This window comes from Sarcophilus harrisii, chromosome 1, assembly GCF_902635505.1.
Source record: "Sarcophilus harrisii chromosome 1, mSarHar1.11, whole genome shotgun sequence".
Taxonomy (NCBI): domain Eukaryota; kingdom Metazoa; phylum Chordata; class Mammalia; order Dasyuromorphia; family Dasyuridae; genus Sarcophilus; species Sarcophilus harrisii.
Window position 1 is genome coordinate 91,892,874 of NC_045426.1, and position 27,517 is coordinate 91,920,390.

The 27,517-nt window shown below is 41.0% G+C and overlaps 1 protein-coding gene, 1 long non-coding RNA gene and 1 other non-coding gene across 4 annotated transcripts in view; all 3 read right to left on the minus strand.

Annotated features, from left to right (window-relative positions):
- The window catches only part of MYO1G (myosin IG), a 35,791-nt gene extending 21,332 nt beyond the window's left edge, over nucleotides 1-14,459 (minus strand). Inside the window, exons 1-10 of the mRNA XM_012544063.3 lie at nucleotides 14,079-14,459; nucleotides 10,787-10,995; nucleotides 10,321-10,414; nucleotides 8,296-8,461; nucleotides 5,685-5,738; nucleotides 4,653-4,748; nucleotides 3,966-4,082; nucleotides 1,633-1,839; nucleotides 915-1,060; nucleotides 133-247 (exon numbers count right to left, since the gene is read on the minus strand). Of these exons, the coding sequence (XP_012399517.1) occupies nucleotides 133-247; nucleotides 915-1,060; nucleotides 1,633-1,839; nucleotides 3,966-4,082; nucleotides 4,653-4,748; nucleotides 5,685-5,738; nucleotides 8,296-8,461; nucleotides 10,321-10,414; nucleotides 10,787-10,995; nucleotides 14,079-14,173 (1,299 nt within the window). The 5' untranslated portion in view covers nucleotides 14,174-14,459. The remainder of the gene's footprint in view (nucleotides 1-132; nucleotides 248-914; nucleotides 1,061-1,632; nucleotides 1,840-3,965; nucleotides 4,083-4,652; nucleotides 4,749-5,684; nucleotides 5,739-8,295; nucleotides 8,462-10,320; nucleotides 10,415-10,786; nucleotides 10,996-14,078) is intronic.
- Nucleotides 14,460-18,775: 4,316 nt separating this feature from the next.
- LOC105749691 lies at nucleotides 18,776-21,326 on the minus strand. Of its 2 annotated transcripts, XR_004233201.1 has the most exons (5): nucleotides 21,219-21,326; nucleotides 20,950-21,042; nucleotides 20,240-20,346; nucleotides 19,462-19,518; nucleotides 18,776-18,890 (listed from the first exon to the last, which is right to left on the minus strand). It is a non-coding gene; the product is annotated as an uncharacterized LOC105749691 (long non-coding RNA). The 2 variants fall into 2 exon arrangements; XR_004233202.1 differs by lacking the exon at nucleotides 20,950-21,042 and having other exon boundaries at nucleotides 21,219-21,325.
- On the minus strand, nucleotides 18,970-19,104 carry LOC111719543. Its single transcript, XR_002769650.1, has one exon. It is a non-coding gene; the product is annotated as a small nucleolar RNA SNORA9 (small nucleolar RNA).
- Nucleotides 21,327-27,517: the final 6,191 nt, after the last annotated feature.

Here is a 27,517-nt window from a genome sequence, read left to right on the forward strand (position 1 = left end):
TTTCCACTATACTCCAGGTCCACCACAGCCATAGTGTTTATATCAGGAGTGATCCTGTGACTGAGAGGGCATTCTCATTCCCCTACTCCCGCTTCCAGCTATGTCTTCTACCCTACTCCAGCGGGTACTCACGTTCTGCCAGGTGATGCCCTCCCGCTGATATTCCTCCTGCTCCTGCTTCAGGATAAGCTGTATGAAGAGCTGTTGGAGTTTCTCATTGCAGTAATTGATGCAGAATTGCTCAAAGCTGGTTAGTTATTGGGAGTAGGTAGAAATTAGTGAGGGACAAAACACAGTAGGATACCAGTTTCTATACTTTCATTAAATAGTTGCCATCTCCCTTAATAAAGGAGGCAGGTGTTTACAAGCACAATGGATGAGAGGGGCTTGGAAAGATCTCTCCAAAATAGCCCTACTACTGTCTTTCAAAAAAAAAAAAATCCCACCATTAGAGTCATTCCTCTGAATTAAGCATTACCCTTTCCAGGCTCTCCCTTTTCCCCTTCCTCCTTCCATTTGCCTAACATCTTTGAATAGTTAAAATATGCTCTTATCACTCTAGGGGATGAGCAAAGGCTCTACCAAATTTATGTATCCATCCTTAACTCTCCCAGTTGAAAAAAAAAAAGCAAATATTCTCTTTCAAACCATTGAAGTAGTAGTCAGAAGAAAAGATTTGCTCTTAGCTGGTCCCAGGTATCTACCCAAATTCAAGACATCTTTGCCCCAGACTTGAGAGGTAAGGGAGTTCAGTATTGCAAGATGAGACATTGGCAAGATAGGGGGGAAAATATTAGCCTGATTGTGGGGGACATTTGTGAAATACTAACGAGGTGGGAGGAATTTGTAGAGATGGGAGGAAAACTAAAGATGTGAAGGTGATCGATGTTAAGGAATTAGGTAGCAGAAGTTACCTGTTATCAGGGAAGATCTCAAAGCCATAGATGTCCAACACTCCAATAACAGTATCCTTGCCATCTCGCCGGGGATCCCGCCCTCGTGCTTCCATCACTTCATTGATGCGCCCCACAATCCAGCCAAACAACCGTTCATATATTGCCTGGAGAAGAGCCAGGATGAAAAAACAGTTTTCTCATTTCTGAGGGTCCTCAGAGGCCGGGGACAGTTGGACTTCCAAAGTAATTTGCTCCCTGATAGAGAAGCTAATACTTAATAATAAAGTGAGGAGGGAGTTTTCAGTTTTCTAAGAGTTTTCTATAGTCTAAGTATATATAGTCCAGACTGGAATCCAACAAAGGCTGGGAAGACAATGTTGCTGGAGAAGAAGGAAGGTATTGAAACATCATAGGGAAGAGACTGGTGTCTTTGTTTTAGAATCACAAAAGCAGTACCTGTCCAGGGAAGCAACCAGTTGAGGAAATGGAATTAATACCTAAATAGAATCTGTAATGTTAGAAGGTCCCCTAGAACACAACATATCAGAAGAGGGAAACCTGGGACTTAAAATATAGATTGTAAAGGCTGAAGAGAACTTAGAATTTAGCACATAGAATGATAGACCTAGAAGAAAGCCCAGAGAGCTGGGCTGATTGGGGCAGAGGGTCAGAGAATGAGGATGAGAGATATTTAAAGAGAGGGCATCACAGGGATTCTGGGCTATTTCCTCCATACCTTGGCACAAGCATCCCGAGCGTATCTTGCCTCTGGGGCACTGTGGCCCTTCTCAATGAGCTCCCGACCCCCAGAGGCTACAGTTCGAGACAGGAGGGAACGCATCACCAGCTCCGGAGGTGTGGCTGTCAATCTTGCCACATGGTCCACCAGCATCTTCTCTTCCACCTCCAATCCTGATTCGGTTTCCACAAACTGAATATTGCCCTGGCAACCAAAAAATCCCTCCTTTTACTTAGAGCTCATGTATGACCCAAACATTCCAAGTAGAAAAGCAGTTTCTTAGAGGTATTTCCAATTCCTAGCACAATGCCTGGAACATAGTAAGTGCTTAATAAACACTTGATACATTGAATAGGGGAGCAGTAGCTAGCAGATAGACTGCCCAATCTGAAGTCAGGGATACCTGTCATCTTCCTTAATTCAAGTCTGATCTCAGACACTTCCTAGCTGTGTGACTCTGGGCAAATCATTTAATCCTATTTACTTCAGTTTTCCCATCTGTAAAATAAATTGGAGAAGAAAATGGTAAGCCCCTCCAGTATCTTTGTCAAGAAAACCTCAGTTGGAGTCACAAAAATTCAGATATGACTGAACAACAAAACCGAATGGAATCTATACTTCTCTCCTTGGCATTCAAGGACCACCTTGATCTAGTTTCAACTTAATATTTCTGTTCACCCAGCTCTGATCTAGGTACAGCTGTCTCTTTTCCATCTTTTCTAAACCTTTCTGCTTTGTCATTTCCATTTATATTACTGTCCCCTCCCTCCATGACCTTATTTTTTATCTCACATCCCATCTCACTCTCATTGGTGGAGGTGGAAAGGATGGTGGCAGGGTCCACAAGTGTAGAACATCAAATGAATTGTCAAATTTTTTGATGTTTAAAAAATCATAAATTTAAAGCTTCAAAGAACCTTAGAAACCATGTAGTCCAGACTCCCTTCATTTTACAGATAGGGAAACTGAGGAAAGAGAGTTGGCTGAGGGCACACAGATGCAGAAGCAAGATTTACATTTGGGCTTTCTAAATCCAGTACTACTAAAACACACTGCAACTCCTACAGCACATACTACCAATACCCTTCAATTTAGCATTTATATCTTCTATTGTTTTTTATTTTGTCTCTACAAATCCAAATCCAAATGTCTTTAAGTCTAATCTTAAACTTTATACATCTAAACTACTGCTTGCCCTGTCTCTACCCACTCCCATTCATACCCTATACTTTCTCCTCTCTAGTTCTCATCTTAATTTGCGCCCCCTCTGTCTCTTCACTTATTGAATTTCTTCTGTCCCTCTTGGAAAGCCCAATTTAAGTCCAATCTCCTCCAGAAAGCCCTCCTTGCTCCAGAGTCAACCAATAACAATTTCCCTTCTCATATTTCAGCATGCTTCATTTGCACCTATCAGAGGTACTTATCATGTACTATTGTATAACTATCTTATACAATATTTGTATCTTTATCTTTTTACTAAATTGTAACTTTCAAGAGGGTAAAGTAAGTTTGTATTCATTTCAATCCTTAGCAGAGAGTTGTTTGTATTCATTTCAATCTGTAGCAGAGGTGCTCAATAAAGGGGATTACAACTGAACCTGTAACATTATTGGTACAGGAAACTCATAGAAAAGGACATTTCTTCTACCCATGAAATTCTGAAACTTAGAAAGTAGAAGTTAGTGACTTGGCTAGAGTCCAACTTGCTCAAGCCTAGGTGGGACTGATGCTGAAACAAGCTCTATCCACGACACCATCCTCCTTCTAAAATCAAACTTTGCTGAAATGAAGTGCTCACATCTATGGAGTCTTGACAGGAAAGGCTTAGATCTAGAAAGGAACTCTTGGGAAATCTAAATGACTAATTGTGGGGTTCCTTGGTTCCTCTTCTCAACACTATCCTTTCTCTTTTCCCCATCACTTTCCTTATCTCCAGGGCTCACTGAACAAACTAAGGTTGTGTAATAGCTAAAGACCAGGGTTGGGATTGGGGAGGAGGAGAAGGATGGCATGTATCAGAAGGGATCATAAGAGGGAAACAGAGACATGCAGAAGAAAGGGCTTTCTCGGTGATCTTGCCTCTGTCTAGAGATGTCTTCAACATCCCTTATCCCACTTTTGTTGACCAGAGACCAGAACTCTTTCTACCCTACTTCCATCTCTCCTCTCCAACCCATTGATCTTCTACCCACTGACTCAGGGCAGATGGAGAGTACCGCAGCCCACCTCTGCTCTTCTATCAGCCAGAGCTGGGGAAATCTAGAAGGACGCAGCCCTTACTCTCCTTCCCTCCTTACATAAGGAAGTAGCTTTCACTTCCCACTGCTTACCAAGTGCAAGATGGCTGCGAGGATCCGGTGCACACAGTCTATCTCATCAGGGCTAAAGCCAATAATCTTCATGGCCTGGATTACAGCCCGGTAGTTCGCCTCATCACTGTCTGAGGACTGGAGAACAGGGTGGGGTAGGATGTGAAGCTGGTTCCAGTGATCTCCCCCCTCAATCTTATCTTCTGTAACCCTGGGCATACAGCTGAACCTTGAGGAGAGAAGACTCCCTTTGGGCTTTCCCAGACTCGTGTGGACCAGGTTGGAGGAGTTCCCCGTACTAAGGGGAAATGGACTTCAGGGAATCCCAAGAGAAAGGGGGAATTCCCTGAAGGATGTATGGGCTCCCTCTGGCAAAGCAAAGGCTACACCAAGACCCTGAAGTTTCTTTTCAATAATAAATCTTAATATTAAACTTTATGTCTATGGTGCTTAATAAAGAACCTCATCACTATATAAGGCAGTATAGTATCCTTATTTATTACTACTATTATCTCTTTTTTATAAGGGTGGAAGGTAAGACTCAGAAAGTTTACTTATGTTCAAGGTCACACAATGGAACACAGTAATTCAACTGCTAAAAGCTACTGAAGTCTGGGTTAGTACAAGGGATCATTCATCTGTGTCCTGTTCAGCTTGAGGATGTGGTGAATTTAGTTATTTCTCACTATTTCTTCCCTCCATACTCACACTGAGTCCTGCCCCTTGCTGGGTAAAGATATATATAGATGGGTCCCTCTGCAAGTTCAGAGCCTGGAGCTGCTCATCTTTGGCCCCCCTCAGCAGCTGGAGGGAAGGAAAGAAAGAGAAAAACAAGAGGAAAAAGAGGGGATGTTGGCATCTGGCAACTTCTGTCCCACCTCAACCAAGCCTAGCCTCCCACTTGCCAGACACCTCCCAAAGGGTGCTCAGGGTAAGTCCCACACGCCCATATTTTCACATGCAAACTTCTCACCCACCACCTGGAAGGAGATCAAGGCACCTCCTACAAGGCAGGTCACTCATTCAGACACTTGGGCACACATGCAGTCACACACGGCTCCCACTCACATACACCGGGAGATGCACAGTCCTGTAAAAGGCCCCTAGGGCACACGTCACATAATTTGCCCACAAATGAACCTAAGAATGATGAGGAGAGAGTGTGAGGGGGTGGAGATAAGGAGGCAAGGGGTAAGGGGAGTGGGGCTTCCTTCGAGATTTCCCCAGGTCTGACAAAACTGCAGGGGTGGGTCTGTGGTACTTTCCGTCTCTACCCAGGCACTAAGTTGAAGGTCGGAGGTAGGGAAGGGGAAGTGGAGGCCCACAAAGTTTCTAAATCTGACTCAGCATGTCTCCTCCAGTCTTCTAGGAGTACCCCATTGGAGAGCTTTTGGGCTCCCAGTGCCCTAGACCTTTCCTTCATTCCCTCAGGCTTTTTATCCACACTTCTCACCAAGGCTAGTTGCCTGGTTTAACCTCCTCCCTCTTTTCCTCCTCAACCTAACTAATCATTGGATTGTAGATTTAAAACTAGAATGGAATTTTGGGTCATCAGGTCACCACCTACCCATCAACCCATTTTACAGATCAAAGGATTGTAAAGATCACTTACTCCAATTCTCTTGTTTTAGTGTTCTGGAAATTGAGAGCAAGAGATTTTGAGTGACTTGCCTCACCCCTGAATTACCAATTGGGAACCATTACCTCTCTTCTGGCTCCATGGTCTGCCTTATCCCTTACCTGGTAGAATGAGTGGAAGTTTCTCTCCCCAGAATGCTGCTTAAGGACTCTAGACTGAAGAAGGATAAGAAAGAAGGGATGAGGGGGTCTATGAAATTCCAACCCTTCCTTTCCTATCCACAATCCTACCCTTTTCTCACTTTGCCTGGAATATTCTGCCAGTGCAATTCTTCCTAGTCACTTAAGATCCAGTTCAACTTCATTCATTCACTCATTTATTCAGACTTTTTCAATTGATTGGTCGATTTACTTTCTCACTATTAAACACAAAGTTGTGTACACAGTACCACAGGGAAGGGAAACACAGAGTTTATATAAAACATGGTCCCTGAACTCATAAAGAACAGTCTGGTAGAGAGACAAGACAACATCATCAATCTTGATAAAACCCAATATTGGGCAATAAGTGCACTGGAGCGGTATAAAACAAATTTCTGTGTGAGTTCTCAGGGGTAAGATTGTTACCAGGAGGATCAGGAAGAAGGAATATTGGAATCTATCTTGAAAAGTTAGGGAGGCCTCCTGACCCCATGTCTACCAGACAATTTAAGATTTATTGGCCTTTGATTACTTCCCCTTCTTAAAATCCTTCTCCCCAGCTAGGCTATAAGCAATTAGAGGGCAAGAACTGAAAGCCTAGTTAGAACTAAATATTATCCCAACTCTTAAGATTCTAGGATGCCTGTGAACCTGTTTTGTTTCCCCTACAAAGCTTAAACACAGGGTTGAGCATATTTTAGGTTTATGATGGATGTTTCAGAGAATCATATCTCAAAGCTGAATGGGATTTCAGGACATCAGCTGGTTCAAGGCTCAGTTCAAATGATATGTCCTCTGGAAGCGTTCCCCAATACTACTTGTCCAACAATGAAGGCCCCCACATCTTGGACTGCATAATACACTCTGCATCTGACTTATGGCATTTATGTATATATAATGTTGTATCATAAATACTTGTAACAAAGCCCCTATCTGCCTACTTGCCAATAAGGTGTAACTCAAGCACCATTTTCTGCCTTAAATCCTTAATTTCATTCTCACCCACCTTCTAGTATCTGGAATATAGTATGTGTTTAATAAATATCTACTGTTTGATCACATGGCACAGTGCTGCCATATATTGCTCAGAAGAAGCTAGGTGGCACAGTAGATTGAGTACTGAGTCTGTAGTCAGGGAAGACCTGAGTTCTAATTCAGACTCAGATATTTACTACTTGGGTGACTTAGAGAAAGTCACTTAAAATCTATTTGCCTTAGTTTCCTCATCTATAAAATGGGGATAATAATAGCACCTATCTCCTAGGATTGTTATGAGGCTCAAATAAGATATATTTGTAAAATGCTTAGCATAGTACCTGGTACATAGTAGGTGCTTAATAAATGTTTGTTTCCCTCCTTCCTCTGAATATAGTAGGTATTTAGTAAATGTTTAAGCTATAGATATTGCTAGTACTATATATTTATAGGATACAGGGTATCCCAAAAGTCTTAAAGCAATTTTAAACATTAAAAATTTCAGAAATATAAATGCTACTGAAATCCAAACCTACAAGAAACAATATTTGAAAGGTTAACTATTTAAATATTCTAAATGTTGATTTTCTTATTAAAATTCAACATCTTGTGTTATACCCCTCTCTAGTTAATTTTTGAACTTTGTAAAAACTTTCATTAGTCGCTGCTCAGTGACTGAAATGATTTTTTTGGTAATCCTGGACTTAACATTATCCAAAGAATAAGGATTTGATGCACTAGATAGTTTTGACAGGACCTCATAAACAAAAGTAATGATACAGAATATGTGGCTAAGGTATCTAAGCAAGAGACCCTTTCTACCCATTCACTTATCTGAAAAAGGGTTATCCAGAAACTGTTTCACACTCAATGCATGGTGAGTGACAGGGTGTCCTGTCTTTTTAAAATTAAAATTAAAAAATCATTATTCAAAATTCACAAAACTAAATCAGAGTAAAATAAATTTAAATAATTAAACTATCAAATGACTTTTAAAAATATTTGTAGCATTCACACTTCACAGAAACTTTTGTGGCATTATAGTTTGCATATATCTAAACAGACATGTATATATATATATATATATATATGCAAAAATATATATCACATACAGGTATAGAAATATGTATATATGATCCTATTTCCATATGTCTTTAAAATTTACAAAACACTTTCCTCAGAACAACTTTGTAAGTATTATTGTCTTCATTTGACAGATGAGAAAACTAAAATTCAGAGAGATTAAGTACCACTGAGGGTCAGACAGTTAATAATTGGGATTAAAAAGCAGATTTCCCAACTGAAGTTGAGACTTCTAAAGTAGACTTATTTTGTTTCTTCATAGATGGGATCCACAGAGCAATCAAGATGTTGCTATCCCCATGTTATACGTGGGCTGATTGAGACCCCCCCAAAAATCAAATATTCAAGGTCATAGAGTGAGTCAGGGAGGGAGCTGGGACTCCAAGCTTTGTCTCCTCATTGTCTTCCAGAGTAGGGAGCCTTCTCTCACATAGAGATATCTCTGAATCTGAGCAGGAGTCAGAGAACACCCTTTTCCCCTGCCCTCTTTCCCCATCCCCGGTCAGTGGCTTACCTTCTCCAGCAGGTAGCTGTGGATATGGCCCCCTGTTGGGTCTCCCTTGAAGTCAAAGTTGATGTCCATGTACTTGCCAAATCGGCTGGAGTTGTGGTTGCGGTTGGTGCGAGCATTGCCAAAGGCTTCTAGCACACATGTTGATTTTAGCAACACATCCTTGACCCTGTTTTTAAGGGGGGAAATTGGGGGAGACACAAAAGAGATGAATGCTCTAGTACAAAGGGGGTCAGGAGGCCAAGAGATGGCCCAGCATTTGGCTCTTCTCACACTGTTCTGTCCCCACGGACTAGAGCAAAACCACAGTTTATCAGCTCTGGGGAGTGGAAGCACTCAAATAACTACAACAGTAACACAACTCTCATCTCTGTAACCTTTTAAAGTTTACAAAAAGGCTGTCCTCTTTATGTGGCAGGTAGTGGAACAATTATTATCCCCATTTTACAGATAATGAAACTGAGATTCAGAAAGTTGAAATGACTTAGTCAATAGCACATGACTTGTAGCAATTATAATTTAAATTCAGATTTCCTGACTCTGAGTCCAATGCTCTTTTTCACCAAGTCAGGCTTCACAAGTGTTCTGCTATATCTTAAGAAGACAGATTTTCAAGATCAAGATTCCCCTCTTCCCTGAAATCTTCTGTGACTATTCTAATTCATATCAAACTCTCCTTTCCCTGTTCTTAGAGCACTCAGAATATAGTGAGAAGTTCTTATAGCACTATACTTCTGGGAGTCAGAAGATCAGAGCCCATATCTCCAATCTAACAATTAGCTAGAAATTCTTTTTTTGTTTGTTTTGCTGAGTAAATTGGGGTTAAGTGATTTTCCCAGGATCACAGCTAGGAAGTGTCTGAGAACAGATTTGAACTCAGGTCCTCCTGACTTCAGGGTTGGTGCTCTATCCACTACATCACCTAGCTGCCCCTAGCAATTCATATTAACCACAATTGCCTCATCTGTAAAATGGAGATATAAAACTTGTACTATCAATGTCATTAGAAATGATGTCCCTCCCTGACTCACTCATTTGATTTTTTTCTGGGTCTCAACTGGCCCCTGTACAAAAATATCTTTGGAAATGTCAGCAACTGTGTCATTGCAGCATTGTTACACAATGTAACACTTGATTCTCATGTGTTCTGTACTCTCTAATCTTCATGAGTTCTTCTCCCCAGTCAGAATGAAATCTCTTAAAATGAAGGAAATATGTCTTCTTTTGCCTTTATAATTCTTGGCAGAAGACGGAACTAGGAATAGCAATTTAATAAATGATTATTGATGAAGCGGATGATTGATTGATTGGACAATGACTACTATGCCTCACTAGGCACTAATGTTAACAAAGCTGAAAGTGAAACAATTCCTCTTTTCTGACTTACTTTCGAAAAGGGAAGACAACATGGACATATGCTTAAGAACTCACATGTCTGTATTGTCAAGTTTCTGAAATGTGATATTTTATCTTGTCAACTTGTCAAGTTTCAACATTTTACAGGTTAGAAAACAGACCAAAGACTAACTCAAGCTCACACAATGAGTTGGTTGTAGCACAGTGGAGGGATGAGAAGTGAGCAGGTCTCCTGATTATCAGGGCCAGGGATGTTCCTAGAATCCCATAGTTCATCACACCATATACATCACACTACTTCTGGAACTGGTGCAGGAGGAGAATGAATGGGGAACCTCATTTCTAAATTGCAAAGCAGAGCTAAAAGGAACTCTGGGACAGTCTATTGTTACTATAAAGGAGAATGTAGTAGGATACCAAGGTCAGAACTGGAAAGAGGAGGAGAACACGGTATTTTATATTTGGGAGGAATCTTAGAATATAGAAAATAGAACATTAGCTGGAAGGGTCTTGGGAATACAGAGCAGAGAATGCTTCAGACATTAAATAGTCCAGTCCTTTTGAGAATGAGAATGCTGTGCTTCAAGAACAGTGAAGCAACCTGTCCTTCCTGTGGGACTCTTCTTGATTTTCTCTGTGCCTGTTCCCCTTGTTCCCACCTGATCCTCTTACCTCTCTACTTCTGCCCTCTGACTGGGATTGGTGATGGCGGCAATGTACTGCATGATGTGCTTGCTGGCTTCTGTCTTGCCTGCCCCACTCTCCCCTGGAAGGTGGATAGACACAGGAACAATGAGACACTACCTACCCACCCACCTGGCCAGGATCCCTTGGCCTGATCCTCTGAGCCACAGTCCCGGCTCGAGTTACAGTGGGACATGGAGAGAGCAGGCTCCTGGAGACAGGGGCCAAAGAGTGACAAACTGGCTCAAACGACATCCTGACTGCTCACTGAGCAAAGGAGAAGGAGATAAGAATTGGTGTTGGAGGAATGAAGGAAGGAATCCCGAGGCACAGAATGTGGGAGGCCCAGGAGAGGGGAGTTTCTCTGGGAATGGGAAAAGGGACATGTTGTTGGGAGAGAGGGCAAGACGCTACGGGAGGAAGAGAGAGAGAGAGTAATGAAGTCAATGCTGACCTGAGATGACAATGCAGGTGTCCTTGGCCCTGCGCTTCATGGCTTTATGAGCAGCATCAGCCACAGCATAGAGGTGGGGGGGCCGCTCATAAAGCTCTCGACCTTGGTACTTAGCAATCACCTCTGGTCCATACAGGGGCAGCTCCCGGTATGGGTTCACAGATACTACCACCTCCCCGATATATGTGTAGATCCGGCCTTTTTCAAACCTGTGGGCACCAAGGGACACATCACTCAATCAACAAGCATGTACTAAGCACCTATTATGAACCAGGCATAGTGCTAGACATTCTGGACATAAAAATAAAAGTGAAATAATCCCTGCCCTCAAGGAGCTTGCATTCTAGGGGGAGCTATTCCATGGGAGGTACAACTTTCACGGATATAACATTCCTAGAAAACATCATGAAAGGAAAAAAATGTGAATGTCAATTTGTTGAACTTATGGGAAGAGGGGGTTTAGGTTCTAGCAATCACCAAAAACTGTAAGTTTTTTGCTGGAGATTACTGAAAATATACTTTTCTGTTTATAATTCTTTATAACAAAACATTATTTCTAATAATGTACACTCTTCCTAACATGTTAACCATGAAATAGTCCATAAAATTCAGTGCACAAAATAAAATTGACAACATGTAAAACATTTTTATTATTAGCAATTCCTAGAATTCTATAACCTTTTGTGTTAACATCTCAATTTAAAAATCCATTGATTTTAGACAATATTCACTTTTCATAATGTGTGAAACTTACAGTACCATAAATACTGTCCAGCAAATAATTTTCTTAAAACTAAAACATTTTTTAATCTGAATCTTACCTTCCATTGTATCAGTTGGCAGTGTGAGGGCATTGTACTGTATACTACACTGTTGTAATTCTCTCTACTTTGACCACCCTCTGAAAACCAAGCAGACGTTGGTGGGACTTTAGTGGCTAAACAGGTGAGGTCTTAACATCACCTAAGAGTCCAAAGGACTTGTAGTATGCTTTGGGGGAATAATTGCAACACAAAACTTGAATTTTAAAGGCAAACAATGAAAATATGCAATGAATGGATTGGAGTTCTTTACAATGGTAGAGTGAACAAGATCAGTGAAGTACCTGGTAGGCTCTCAGACACACCAAAAAAATTTGTGCACATTCCACTTCTCATTTTTTTTCTTTACTATGCATAGCTGGGAATATGTTTGGTAGTCAATGTGAAAATAAAATCATGGGAATTCTTGAAACCATGAAAATTAAATACTCAAATGTTGAGGATTGGATATATCTATATACACAAAATAGATATAAGGTGATTTTGTCAGGAGATTCTGACAGTTGGAGCAATCTGATGATGACTTATGTAGAAAGTAGCATCTGAGTCTTGAAGTGGACTATAGGTTGTAAGAGGTGAAGATAAGGAAGGAATACATTACAGAAATGTGGGAAGACATGGCAATAGGAAACACAGTATTTGTGTATGAGAAATAAGAATGCTAAAAATTTGACTAGATTGTAAAGTGTGTGAGAGATGGTGAAGTAATGTATTTAATAAAGTTGAACAGTTAGGTTCTGGAGAGATTGCAAAGGGCTTTAAATGACAAGCAAAAGAATTAATATTTTCTTCTAGAGGTAATAGGGAACCAATGGAGTTTATTTTAGGGAGGGATCGGTGAGTAATATGATCAGATCTGTGCTATAAGAAAATCACGATGGAGGATAGATTGGAATAGAGTCTTGAAGCAGGGAGCCCAGGCCATAAACAGATGAAAGTTTGAACTAGGGATGTTGGCTGGGTGGAGAGAGGCAATGGATTTAGGGGGATGTAGAGGAAGAAATTACAAAATTTACAATGGATTGGACATAGGAGTAAAGGAAAGTCAGGAGGAGTTGGCTCCAGCTTCAGCCACTTCAGAGGAAAATGAATAGGAAGAGGTTCCCAGATCTAAACAAGGGAGGTTACATGGAGGGAGAAAGAATATTCTCACATGCCATCTATTCCATGAGTTCCTTAGGTTGACAATCGCTGATAAAATAGCCCTAACTATTAAAGGCCCATCAAAATCAAAGAACCTGGTCACAAAGTTGAATAAATGGAAAATGTAGACTAGATGATCTCCGGATTTTTTTTTTTTAATGTTGTTGTTCTACATCTTAAAATCCTACAAGGGATTAACACCTGGGAGAGGGGAGAGGAACTGACATGTACAGGGAAGAAGGAGGGGAGAAGAGAAATAAGGTGGGTGAGAGACTTGAGGTTCAAAGGGAGGGTCATGGGCTTGGGCCCTAATTGTTTCCTGTTCAGTAGCCTGGGCGGAACAGCACCTAGAGGAATAGGAAGGGTAGGGCAGCCTCCCTCTCCTACCCTACTGTTGGTAGAGAATTTAAGTTGGGGGGATCACACTCCTAGCACCATAGGATTGGTAATAGATGGAGGAGACCTCAGAGGCTATCTACTTCATGGCCTTGATTTTACAGATGAGGAACTGAGGTCTAATGAACTTAAATAAATAACTTGTTCAAAGTCACACAAGTGGTTAAAAAAAAATGGCAGACTTAAGATACCCTAGTTCTAAATCTAACTCTCTCCCCTGACTCCATTGCATTATGCTGGGACAAAGGTTCATGCTGAGTACAGGAGTTTGGAGGAAGCTGAAGGTCCTTGTAATATACAGAAAAGGAAAGGGGGTAGGGTGGATAGCAGGGAAAACCCATGGGAAGTATGAGAAAAGCCCAGACTGAGTTTGGGAAAAACCCATGATGATTATGAGGAAAGTAAAGTACCTGAAAGACTGAAATAGGGATTAGAGAGATAGGCCAGTGGTAAGCTCTTGGGTTCCCTCCCTTTTGCTTGAAAGGCCAATGACTGGGAGTCATTATGAAGAAAAGGAAACCCCTAATCTTGAGGGGAGGGTGAGAAGGAGAGGGGAGAGAAGAAATGAGGAGATGTCTGGAGGTGTCAGTACATAGTTTTTGTATGTGGTGGTCATCTCTAGCCACTCTCAACCACTGATGGGTGTGATACCTGGTAATTATCTTATGTAATAATCTAGAGTTCAACCATCCCAACCCCTTAAACTTCAAGCACATAGAAAGCCCAGGAACTTTTTCTGTGCTCAGGTGCTAATAATAATTATCATTATTTATATTATTATTATTATTTTACAAATAATTATTACAAAGTATTAGTTCACAACAACTTTTGTAGTTGTTATTGCCCCCATCTTACAGATGAGGAAACTGAGGAAGTTAAATCCTACTAAATGTCTGAGACAGGATTAAAACTCAGGCCTTCTTGATTCTTACCTGGTTTTTAGATTGTTCATGAAGTCCTCCATGGTCACTTGATCTAGTAGAACAAAGTCCGGTTTCCCAAACTCAGGACCTTCCTCTTCCTCCATGATTGCTGGACTGGGATGCTGGGGGTTGGGAAGTAGGGCCGTGGAGAGCAGTGGACAGACCTCTCCCTAAGCTTCCTGCAGGAATGCTGGGATCTTGAGTGGAAAGGATGACTCCAGAAGGTGGGCAGATCACTGCTCAGCTGGATCTCATGTATCTGGATGCCCAGTCAGTCCCATATATTCTGTCATATACTCAGTTCCCCTCCCTTCTTGCCACCAGTGGGGAGTGCAATAGGAAGTGGGTTTGGTCTCTAGGAGGTTCCTGTCCTCACCACTTGCAGGCTCCCCCACCCCACCCTGAGGTGATCTGACTCCTACTTCCTTCTTCCCCTCTGAGAGGGTGTGTCTAACGGTTCACATGGGGAGCCTCCCAGGCAGCAGTGATTACTTAGACTTCCCTAAGAAGTATCATCCTCTTTTTGATTTGGTTTTCTGGCTCTTTTCCGGGAATAAGGATAGAGCCTTCATCTATCTGAATCTTTTCCTTTTCAGACCTCGCCTCTTCCAGGAATTCTTCCCTGGACATAGGAATCTCTTCCTCCTTTGAAATTCTAGCCATGGTCCTTAGGGTCTGAGATCCATCATAGGCTCGTGTCTCAAGGAAACTTAGAAATAATTTAGTTTTAGAAAGGGGGTGAGAGGTAGCTAGGTGATGCAGTGGGTAGAGCACCAGCCCTGAAGTCAGAAGGACCTGAGTTCAAATTTGGTCTCAGACATTTAACACTTTCTATCTGTGTGACCCTGGGCAAGTCACTTAACCTCAATTGCCTCAGCCCCAAAAAAGAAATGGAACTGAGATCCAAAGAAAAGGCTCCAAGATCCCAAAGTAGTGACAGAATAAGGACCCAGGTACCTTGATTCTGAATCTAGTTCTCTTTCCATTGAATCTTACTGAATATTGCCTTTTCACTTCCCATGCTCTCTGGTACTGGAATCAGAATCCCAGAATGTTGGAGCTGGAAGGCACTTCAGAACTCATCCAAAGTTATTCAGTTGCTTAAGTTATGACCTTATTTAGGGTCTTATGTATTTATTTTTCATTAAGGGTCTTCTTGACAAAGATACTGGAATGGTTTGCCATTTTCCTTTCTAGCTCATTTTACAGATGAGCAAACTGAAGCAAAAGGTGTAAATTATTTACCCCAAATCACAAAACTAGTGTTTGAGATCGAATTTGAATTCAGGTCATTCTGACTCTAGGCCTAGGACTCTGTCCACTTTATCATCTAATTGCCCCAGAATTAATCTAAACTAATAGTAGTTTACAAGTAAGGAAATTGAGTTAGAAAATGGTATTAACTATGTAATTAATAAAGATTTATTTTATATCCTTTAAAGCTCATTGGCTTTACATACTTATCTATCCATAGCATCTAGTTTTGGGCCGCAGTAAATGTTTAGTATGCTAAAGTCAAAATGGGATAGTGCAATTATCATTGGATTTGCAACTAGAGGTCCTGAGTTCAAATCCTGCTTTACCACTTACTAGCTGTGTCAGCTTGGGCAAGTCACTTCTTCTGCCCCTGTTTTGTTTCCTTCGTCTGTAAAACGAGTGAAGTCACTTAGGTGATGTGCAGAGAAGTCTTGGATTAAATACAAAACCTTTCCTGATCTTCCTTAAAGATGTTCCTTCCTTTGTTTCCAAGTTATCTTGCACACACGTTGTCTGCCTGTTTTCTCCCTTATTAGATTGAACCACTTGAGAGCGGGGACTGTTTTTCTTTGAGTCCTGGCACATAGTGGGCACTTCATTGACTAAGAACGTTGGCTTTACAACCAAAGGGCCTGAGTTGGAATTGTCTGTCACTTAGTACCACGTAGTCTTGGGCACATTTCTGGAGACAGTTTCTTCTTGTATGAATGAGGTTGAATTAGACAATCTCTGAGGTCCTTTCAGTGTTTAGCATCTTCTCATATTGATGGCCCCCTCCCTTATGCCCTCTGCTGGCAGCATTCACAAAGCTTTCCTGGAGGCCCCATATCAAACCCAGACTTTAAGAAGCCCCCAAAGCTAGAGATGATTATAACTCGCACTTTAGACTTACAAAGAGCTTTCCTCACAAGATCCGTGAGGAATAAGTTAATAGTCATTATCTCCAAATTTGTATTTCGGGGTTAAGTGATTTGCGCAGGGTAGTACAATATAGAGAGCAAAAGGTAGATCCCCCCACTCTGCAAAACTACTTCCTCTTGGACAAACCAACACCCAGAGAAGACCAAGAAAGAACTAAAGGAAGAATAGTTCCCCAAATCCCTTTCTGAATTATTAAAAATGCTGACCTTAAAGCTTTGGGTGGGACTACCATCTCAAAACTGAAGGGAAAAAATTTTTCTTTTGAGCTCCCCTGAACTTCACCCTTTTCTGTAGATTTCCCCCCCAACTTCAGTCAGGTGTCTCAAATCTAATGCTGTCTCCCTCCTTGCCTCAGTCCCAAGAAATTCCTTCATATAATTTAGATGAAGGACAAGAACTTCCAGGAATCACCCTCAAAGAAAATTTTTACTGCAACTTAAGACAAAGAGATCAAATTTAATTCAACAAAATGTTATTGGAAGCATCTAATATTTACATAGATCTGTTTGGTGCTAAGGATACACTAACAGTTAAGTCCCAGGCCTTGCAATGTGGAGTCCACGATCTAGTGGGGAGGAAGCCTAAGGAGAATAGGTGTGGAAATTATACCGAACAATACGTAGAGAACTGAACACTATGAGAAGGGACAAATTATATCGTGAGGAGACTAAGAAGGGGCTTTCAGGGAAGGCTTCATGGAGAAAGGGGCATCTGAGTTGGGCCATGAAGGAAGCGACTTCCATTAACCTTGACAGTGAAATTTTACTTACCAGTGAAACAAGTAGGGCGAAATTTTTATTGTTTTTACCTCAGAGAAGACATAACCAAAGGAAAACAATACAAACCTATTAGGTGTCACTTAAAGAACCTTGGAATCAGGAATACTCATCTTCAGGAGCTCAAACCCTACCTCAGACATTTAACTGTGTGACCCTGGGTAAGGCATTTAACCCTGTTTGCCCATTTTCTCATCTGTAAAATGAGGTAGAAAAGGAAATGGTAAATCATTCCAGTATATTTGCCAAGAAAGGCAAATTCCAAATGGGGTCACGAAGACTCAGGACTGGAACAACCAAAAGTTAGGCATGAAGTTTACCGATGGCAAAACTTTTCTTAGCTAGTTCTCAGCACATAGCCTTGTTGGGTGGTCAGGGCTAGATAGCAGAGACCTGAATGACACACAATTATATGATCTGGAATTTAGATTATAGAATTGGACCTGGAAGTGATCTCAAAAGCCTAGTGTGAACTGCCTTATTTTAGGAATAAAGAAATTGAGACCCATAGAGATTAATAATCAGATCAGATTGGAAACCAGGGTGACTGCCAAATTGAGTTTTTGTTGTGTCACTGCTAACCTCATTTGAGGATTCTGCAGAAATTAGAGCAGATTTAGAACTGGCACCAAAGAACTAAGAGGTTTTAGGAAGGCAAGAATGTCAGTTGAAAAGTACAATGAGCTATGGAGGTAGCCCGTTTCAAATCCCAACATCTCTCATCCAGGTAATCATTTCCGAAACTCGGGGGATAACACTCCTCCCCACCTCCAAATGATTTTTACCTTAGGATCCGGCTGGTTCTAACCCATGGAATTGAAAATCCCAGCTGATATTTCAGGGAATCAAGTTGACATATCCTGGGGGTGCCCTGAATACTCACTGGTAGCAAATAGCTTAACTTCCATAGGTAGAGCTCAAAGCTGGTAGTTTTTAGAGCCCAAGCCTTCCCCATAATTTTTTCCTTCAATTCTTGGGGCAGGGAAGTGCCCTTCAAACTAATTTTTGACTAAACTTTACCACTTACCACTGTAATCACCTTTGTTGTAAGAAACCTCATTTCTTAAATGAAGTTGGACCCCATGACCTCCAAAGTCCCTCCACTCCCATCATCTTATCCCTTGATACCAGTCAAGATTAGTCAGCTCAGGGTCTCCCTTACTCTCACCTGCTGCTCCTCTCATGATCCCTGTAATAATTCTACATTTTTGCCAGTATATCAAATACTTTATTAGTCCCTTTAAGACAGAAGCTTTCTTTGTAACCCCAGCATCAGACACGTAGTACTTACTAAATGCTCAGACGTCTCACTAAACTGAAAAGTCATTTTCTAAAGCCACAAGTAGTGGACTACATGACTACTTTGCTCAGAAAGCCTGTTCCAACTCATTTGGCATTCAAGGTCCTTCACATTCTGCCATTTCTCCCTCTCAGTGACCAAGTTACATCCCAAGCAGCCTCTCCTGAGATTTTTTCCAAGCTCAACTACACTGCCCCCCCTTCCCTTTTCCCCCAGTCCTACCTCTTTGGAATTTATTCTTTATAGCCTGTACTTAGTTAAACTGCACCTTTAACTCTGGACAGAAATTGACCTTTTCTACAATGTATGCTCACGTTTACTTCTGCTTTTTGGATCTTCAAACGCCAGCATATAATTTCTCCATTCTACTCCCACCCTACATGACCTACTGGTTCTGATGACTACCATTTTGACAAATTCTAGGGAACAGAAGTGAAACAGAACAGGATTATTGTAAAAATTAGATTTATTAAGCATCATTTATTTACTTGTTCTGATATCCAAAAGGTATCGAGATCTTGAAGAAGGCTCCATGCTCCCCCGTCCCATTCAAAGCTGATGAAAAGCCTAAATATGGAAGATTAGAGAATTCAAAATGAGTTTCAGACAATGCTTTGGTTTCACCCAAACGTTTATACAGTATATATAATATCTAAGATTTCTATAACCTCACTCCGAAGTCGGAGCAGAGCGAGGCCTCAAACCATCTCATGTTTGCTCTAGCAAGACTTTAGGAATGTCTGGAGTCATACAGGACACCGACATGCTGGAAAGCTTGCAGAGAGGAAGCGGGAGACCCCAGAAAGGAGCTCCAGCCAGCCATCTGAGGTGCAGGAAATCTTTGAAAGAATAATGAGGCACAGGATGGACTGAACTCATCTATATTATGAAGAAACAAGCAGTCAGCGAAGGCTAAGACTGGCAGGCAGGTCTGTATTACTTGGCTCCATCATTCTCATAGAATGCAATGCTCTAGTGCATCCAATTCCTTTCCCCTTCAAAGACGCAAGGGTCAGGAGAATGGCAATTAAAAAAAAAATTTTTTTAAAGGATGTATAAAGTTTAAACAAATGGACAAAGTTGGGTTTAGGAACAGCTGAACATGGTGAACAAGTCCACTAATAAATGGTACACCTACCAATTCCCATCTAGCAAAGCAACAATTGCTAGGACCCAGTCAGTCAGTGATCAGCACCTGAAATTAAAGAAAACAGAAATTTGCTATAGAAGTTGTAGCCCATTAGGATGGGCAATTTATTTTGCCCAATAACATGGAAGAAGTTACCAACAGAGCCAAGAACCAAAGCCTAATCCTGCCCCCTAATCCCACTTTAGAATTGTCCAACATTCAAAGCCCATTTCATTGTTCCAACACTACCATCAGAAAAGGGCCTTACACCGCTTCAAAACTGTTACTGGGAATGTATGGAATGAAGAATGGCTATTAATGAGAACAAAATTGAAAAACCCAACACTAAGATATTCAATTACTAATTACCAAGTTGGATATAGTATACTTTTAAAAAAATTATTATTATAGCTTTTTATTTACAAGTTATATGCATGGGTAACTTTATCGCATTGACAATTGTAAAACCTTCTGTTCCAACTTTTCCCCTCCTTCTCCCCACCCCCTCCCCCATGGCAGGTTGACCAATACATGTTAAATATGTTAAAGTATAAATTAAATACAATGTAAGTATACATGGACACAGTATTCTCTTAAATGTACATGTCTGACTGGTTTAGTAACCCTATGCATCACAAGGTGGGGTTGGTCTCTCTTCTGTGAGGAAGGAGAATTTGGTTGGAGCAGAAAACGGCCTGGGGTTCCATCCCTACTTCCCTTCCCCTCTTTTCTGTTATTCTCGGGTATAACCTTAGAAAAGAGAGCCCGTAACCATGGAGAGGCTTACCCTTTCCGATGCAATCTCCTCATATTGGCCACAGTTCCAACTCTTCTGTTTTGTATAGGACGAGCTACTTGATGGTGAGTCTGAGAAGGAAGTTTAACACCAGAAACCTGTAATAAGGTGGAGAGGGAGGTTATTTATGACCCGAGTTTTCCTACCTTCCTTCCTTCTGTTTCTTAAAATTCTTGCAGTCTACTGTTGCATGCCTTATCCAGTCTTGCGCTTACAAGGTTTTTTAAGCGAAAGAGCCCTTGGATAGCCTGGAAATCCAAGAAAACAAGGCTTATGGCTTATCTTCTTGTGCTTCTATGGCTCTATCAAAGTCAGGGGGGAAACCAGCTGGACTTCAGAGCGAGGACCTCTCTAAGGGTCTTGCTCAAAGGGAAAGGGCGTTCCTGGCCGGAACAACCGGAGAGAATGAAAGCTGCACACTTCCCGCCTTTCCCGGGCACTTTTCCCGGGCTGCCCCCAGGTCTTGCACGCTCTCCCTCCCACCTCGGCCTCTCGGTCTCAGCAAAAGTTCCCTCCCCGGTCCTGCTTCCCCTCGGCGCCTCCATCTCGCCAGCGTACACCCCTCGTTACCCCTCCTTCCCCGGGAAAGGGCTCGGGGCTGCGGCCTTCCCGCGCCCAGCGCTCAGCACGGAGCCTGGGCCGCGGCGGGGGCCGCCGGAGACCGTGCGCGGGGGAGGGGGGGGGGTATCAAACGCGGTTACCTTGGCCTGGCCCGGGGCCGCCCCTCCCCCAGGCATCTCGCAGGAGGCGGTCCGTCACACGGCAGGCCTGAACGTCACCCGCGGGCTTTTCCACTAGGGAGAGAACAGGCCGTCAGGGTGGGCGCCCAGCCACGCGGAGCGCGCGGCGGCGAACTCACCTCCTGGGTCCCAGCCACGTGCTCCTAGAGCCCGGCAAAAGCCCCGTTTCCCGCCCCGCTCCCCAAGGAAGAACCCCAGCGACGAAAGCTTTGGATCCCCAAGGTCCTTACCTATCCATTGCCGCCGGCTGGAGGTCTCCAAGATCCAGGATGAACATGGATAGGGATGGAGCCGAATGGCCCGCTACCGCCGCCGCTGCCATAGCTAAGAAAGGCCAGGCCACGCCCTCGGACGTCTTATGTCACTCCGCAATCCCCGCCCCCTCGTAGGTGGGCCGGAAGAAGGGGAGGCGGGCTACCACGTGATCTTAATCCCACCCTCCTGTTCTCCTGATCTTTCTTCTAAGAAAATACCTGGAGTTTTGGCATGTGGGGGGAGGGGGGGAGGGCGTGACTTCTTTTTCAGAGAAAGTCTTTTTTCTTTTCCTTCCTTTTCTTCTCTTATCTTTCCCGTTCTCACTTCCTTCCCCCCTTTTTTCTTTTCTTTTTCTTTTTCTTTAAGTCTTTTTTCTTTTCCTTCCTTTTCTTCTCTTATCTTTCCCGTTCTCACTTCCTTCCCCCCTTTTTTCTTTTCTTTTTCTTTTTCTTTAAGTCTTTTTTCTTTTTTCTTTTCCTTCCTTTTCTTCTCTTATCTTTCCCGTTCTCACTTCCTTCCCCCCTTTTTTCTTTTCTTTTTCTTTTTCTTTAAGTCTTTTTTCTTTTTTTTTTTTTCCTTTTCTTCTCTTATCTTTCCCGTTCTCACTTCCTTCCCCCCTTTTTTCTTTTCTTTTTTTTTTTCTTTAAGTCTTTTTTCTTTTTTCTTTTCCTTCCTTTTCTTCTCTTATCTTTCCCGTTCTCACTTCCTTCCCCCCTTTTTTCTTTTCTTTTTCTTTTTCTTTAAGTCTTTTTTCTTTTTTCTTTTCCTTCCTTTTCTTCTCTTATCTTTCCCGTTCTCACTTCCTTCCCCCCTTTTTTCTTTTCTTTTTCTTTTTCTTTAAGTCTTTTTTCTTTTTTCTTTTCCTTCCTTTTCTTCTCTTATCTTTCCCGTTCTCACTTCCTTCCCCCCTTTTTTCTTTTCTTTTTCTTTTTCTTTAAGTCTTTTTTCTTTTTTCTTTTCCTTCCTTTTCTTCTCTTATCTTTCCCGTTCTCACTTCCTTCCCCCCTTTTTTCTTTTCTTTTTCTTTTTCTTTAAGTCTTTTTTCTTTTTTCTTTTCCTTCCTTTTCTTCTCTTATCTTTCCCGTTCTCACTTCCTTCCCCCCTTTTTTCTTTTCTTTTTCTTTTTCTTTAAGTCTTTTTTCTTTTTTCTTTTCCTTCCTTTTCTTCTCTTATCTTTCCCGTTCTCACTTCCTTCCCCCCTTTTTTCTTTTCTTTTTCTTTTTCTTTAAGTCTTTTTTCTTTTTTCTTTTCCTTCCTTTTCTTCTCTTATCTTTCCCGTTCTCACTTCCTTCCCCCCTGACTTCAGGGCCAGTGCTCTATCCTCCACTTCCTTCCCCTTTGATGAGGTATAGATCATATTGTCTTCATCACCTTGAGAAATTTTGTTACAAATAAATACAATGAAAAGGGAAAAAAATACAATAGACTAGCCATATCCAAAAATGCCGAGTTTTGCAGGGAAGAGTGCTAGATGGGAAGTCAGAAGACCTGAGTTATAATTCTGGCTCTCCCTGGAGCCAAATATTAATTTCCTTTTTGTGGAGGAAATTATTTTTTGATTTCTTATTTATATTATTTTTTTATTTTTGTTTGTTTTGTTTTGTTTATTTATATTTGTTTGTTTTTAATACACATTGCTTTATAAATCATGTTGGGATAGAAAAATCAGAACAAAAGGGAAAAACCATGGGAGAGAAAATAAAACAGAAAAAAGCAAACTTAGCATGTGTTGACTTACATTCAATCTCTATAGTTCTTTTTCTGATGCAGATGGCATTTTCGGTCCAAAGACTATTGGGATTGCCTTGAATCACTGAACCTCTGAGAAGAATCAAGTCTTTCTTTTATAGTTGATTATCGCACCTCTTACTGTCACTTTGTACAGTGTATTCCTGGTTCTGTTTGTTTCACTCAGCTTCAATTCGTGTAAATCTTTAAAGGCTTTTCTAAAATCAGCTTGTTCATCATTTTTTATAGGACAATAATATTCTATTACCTTCATATATCACAACTTATTCAGCCATTCCCCAATTGATGGGTATTTATTCATTTTCCAGTTCTTTGCTACCACAAAAAGAGCTGCTACAAACATTTCTGTACATGTAGCTCCTTTTCCCTCCTTTATGATTTCCTTGAATTTCCCCTCCCCCCCTTTTTTTTAAACCAAAGGGTTCTAGGAGATGATCTTTTAGGTCAACAAGGTTATAAGCCTTTGATCAAATATTAGACTATTCCTAATTAAATTAACTCCTTTTAAGGGAGAACTCTTTTGAAAGACTTTGTTGCAAAGGTGGAAGTTTGGGGCCCTTCACTTGTTATTCAAGAAATGTAAAAAGAAAAATCTAGAGGAAAGCCTTTCACAGAGAATCTATAGGAAAACTAGGAATCACCCCATGTTCCCTACTATCTCTCTCCCTCCACTTCCAATTTCTTGCCAAGGTCTGTTGATTTCACCTATGCAACATCTCTCATATGTGTCCTCTTCTCCCCTCTGACACCCCCATCACTTTATTGCTGTCATCACATCATCACTCATCACTTCACCCCTGGATTATTGTAACAGCCAAATGTTGGATCTTCCCACTTCATTCTCCCCCCATGACAAATCCATATGGCCACTGAAATGATTTTCCTAAAGTGCAGATCTGATGGCATGATTCTTCCTACTCAAACTATAGTGGCTTCTGATTGCTCCCTGGAACAAATCCAAAGCACTCTGGCATTCAGAACACTTTATAATGTAATCCCCTCCTACCTTTCCTGTCTTCTTAAGTCCCACTAACATGGACTCTTCAGTCTAGTGACACTGGCCTCTCTCTAGTGACCTTGGCTTCCTGTCTGTTCCCTGAACAAGGCACTCCATCCAGACATTCTCTTGGACTTTTCCTATTCCTGGAAAACTCTCCCTCTTCTATTCTAACTCCTGACCTCCTAGTTTCCTTAAGTCCCAACTAAAATCTAACTTTCTATCCGAAGCCTTCCCTTACCCCTTTTAATTCCAATGCTTTCCCTCTTTTAATTATTTCCTATTTATCCTGTATATAACTTGGCTTGTATATATTTGTTTACATGTTGTCTCCCCTGCTAAATTGTGAACCCTTTTGAGTTTAGGGACTGTCTTTCTTCTTTTTATACAAAACATAGTGCCTGGCACATAGTAGGTACTTGTACAGTAGTTTCAATCATGTCTGACTCTTCATGACTCCATTTGAGATTTTTTAGGCAAAGATACCAGAATGATTTGCCATTTTCTTCTCCAGCTCATTATACAGATAAGGAAACTGAGGCAAAGAAGGTTAGTGACTTGTCTAGTTCGTTAGTGCCTGAGACAAGATTTGAATTCAGGAAAATGAGTCTTCCTGACTCTAAGCCCAGTGTTCCATCCTCTTCAACACCTTGATGCCCCTAATTGGCACTTAATAAATGTTTATTGATTTATAGAATATATAATGGTGAGGGAGACACTAATAAATGGGATATCAAAAAGGCTATTTGAAGAAAATGAACATGAACTTGCTTAGTGGATGAGTTAAGTATTATCTTGCCAGATTAATATTTCCTGCCTTCAACCATGCCTATACACAGAAGAAGAACAAACATGACATCACTACGTTAGAATCAAGTTAGTGTGTCCATTGAGGCTAACCAAATCAATATAAGCTTGGAATGCTCTGCCATAGGTTGGACACAAATAGGTCCTAATTGTGACACAGGAGGAAATCAGTGAATGCTGATAATTAAGCTGCTCAATTGATATTCCTAAAGCCCTGGTCTGATGCTGTTAAATCTTTCCTCAAAATTTCAGTGCTGCTCAGTAGGCTCTAGAATAAAAATACATTCTCCTTGGTTTGGCATTTAAAGCCTGTTACAATCTGGCTCCAGTCTATCTTTCTAGATTGATTACCCATTACTTCACTTCCTTACCAGCAGCTCCTAGACATTTTGGCCTACATCCCACTTGGACTCCACCCTGAGAAGCACACTTTCACCTTTATCTTGCCTAGAACCAAACCTCTTCACTTCCAGTCCAGCAGTTTCAACAATTCAATTTCTACTTTTGCCTTCATATTTATCCCACGGGAAACAGGCGCTCCACCCTAAGACACTCCTCCTTGGCTATGTGTTGTCTACTCTCCTTTATAACACAATCTCTTTGAAGGGAAGCATTGTTTCTTGCTTGTTTTTCTATCTCCACTGTGTAGTAATCAAGTCAAGCGGTCATGTTAACAAGCATTCGGTTAAGACTTTACCAAGAGTCAAGCAAAAAGAATCTAACAAAAGGCAAAAAACAAAGTTAATGCTCTCGGCCTGGATGAAGATCCAGGAATGGAGACAGAGAACAGAACTAATGGAGTCATGTCCCAAAGACCTAGAGAGAAAAGAGCATCAAAGTGAAGAAGGTGATTGACAGTGTCAAAGGCTTTGAAGGGGTCAAAAAAGGATGAGGATGAAAAAAAGGCTATTGGAATTTAGAAGACACATGGGCATATTGCAGGTGCTAGTCAGGAAGAGATACCATTATTCCTTCCACATCTCCAGGGTTAGGGGTGTGACACCCTTGGGATTTAGAAAATCCAAGTAAAAATTTCTGGCCTTTTCTTTGTACCTGAGAAGTCTGAATTTTTTTTTTTCCTTTTTCTTTTATGGGGGTTTACAGTACCTAATTGTAAAATGTGGGTTAAATATTTGCTCACAGACTATATAATACTACATATATTTTATGCATTTCTGGATTTCCAAACTTTTTCTATAGTATCTGCTGGTCTTTGTATTATCTGCAGTTTCTGAAAAAAAAATTCCAATTTAATTTCTTATGTTATATTGAAACCTAAGGGAAAAAATACAATGTTGAAGGGATAACTTTATGTGAAAAAATGAGAATGAAAAAGGAGACAATTTGCTGTAGGAAACAGGATGAAATGATATCACTTGTGTATGTAGAGGGGTTGGCCTTGGCAAGAAGTGCAATCTCATCATGTGAGATGGGCTAAAGGAGGAAATAGGGGTAGAAGGTATCTGGGTGATATGAGATAAAGACAAGATTAGAGGGAGTTCTTGTCTAAAGGCTTCAAATTTTTTTTTCAGTGGCAAGTTTCTCAGCTGAGAGGGTGGAGCCATAGGATACATGAGGAGGGATGAAAAGGTTTGGAAGAGCCCTGTGGTGAGTAGGATAGTGAATTAGGGAGGTATAGACTTTTTACTTATTTAGCATTATTATTTCTAATAATTAATAATCATAAATTATTTTTAATTTTATTGTTAGAACAATAATTATTAATTTATTATATTATGTATTAATATGTTATGTGTATAATATATTAATATAATATGCATTAAAATGTTAATAATATTTTTATAATAATCCTAAATTATTTCTAATAAATTTATTAATGATTGATAATCCTAAATTATTATTTAGCATTATTTAGCAGCAGTTAGTCCAGTTACTGTTCTATATAGTATAAATCGTTCTGGATCCAGTCAGTATGGTTTTGTGATTTTCTCCAGCTTTGTTTAGCAGTATGTGTGTAAAAGCCAAGGCAGCAGATGGTGGGAATGATTCAAGGCTGAGGGCCCAATCATTGATATGATAATGGAGTAAGGGACTCAAGAGGACCAGGGTAGTATTTAGCTGGTTCATCAAGGGGTCAAGATGGAGAAAGGAGGATAGTTTGGCTGGGGCAGTGATATGAGAAGGTGGAGGGAGAAATAGAAAACTAATAGATTGTGATTCAATAAAGGAATTTCAGAGTTCTTGATCTTAGAAGTAATGACAACATTAAGGTTATGATCGTCTTTGCCTATGGCTGAGGTGAGGCAGAGAAGTATGTCATGGAAAATGACTCTAAGTTGAAAAACTGAAGGGTTAGAGTGTTTGAGAGAGCATCAAACCTTGATGTCCCCGGTAAGAAAGCAGAAGTTGGGGAGGAGAGGAATATTTTGAGCCAGGGACTGAATTCATTGAGGAAGGAAGGGGACTCTCCTGGAGATCTGTAAGTAATAGCTACCAGGATTTTGATCTGTTCCTTGAGGAATGGGTAGACTAAATGGGTAGACTAACTTAAGATCTTGATTTCTAGTATAATGTACTTTCTAATTCAATTCAACAAACATTTATTAAATTCCCAATATTTGCAAAACACTGTTTTAAAGGGTATAAAGATAAGAAATTCTGTCCTAATGTGTTGGCACCCCAGAGGATGAAGAGTAATGAACTTGGGAGTAAGGAGGAACTGAGTTCAGGTCTGGCTTCAGATAATAAACTAGCTGTGTG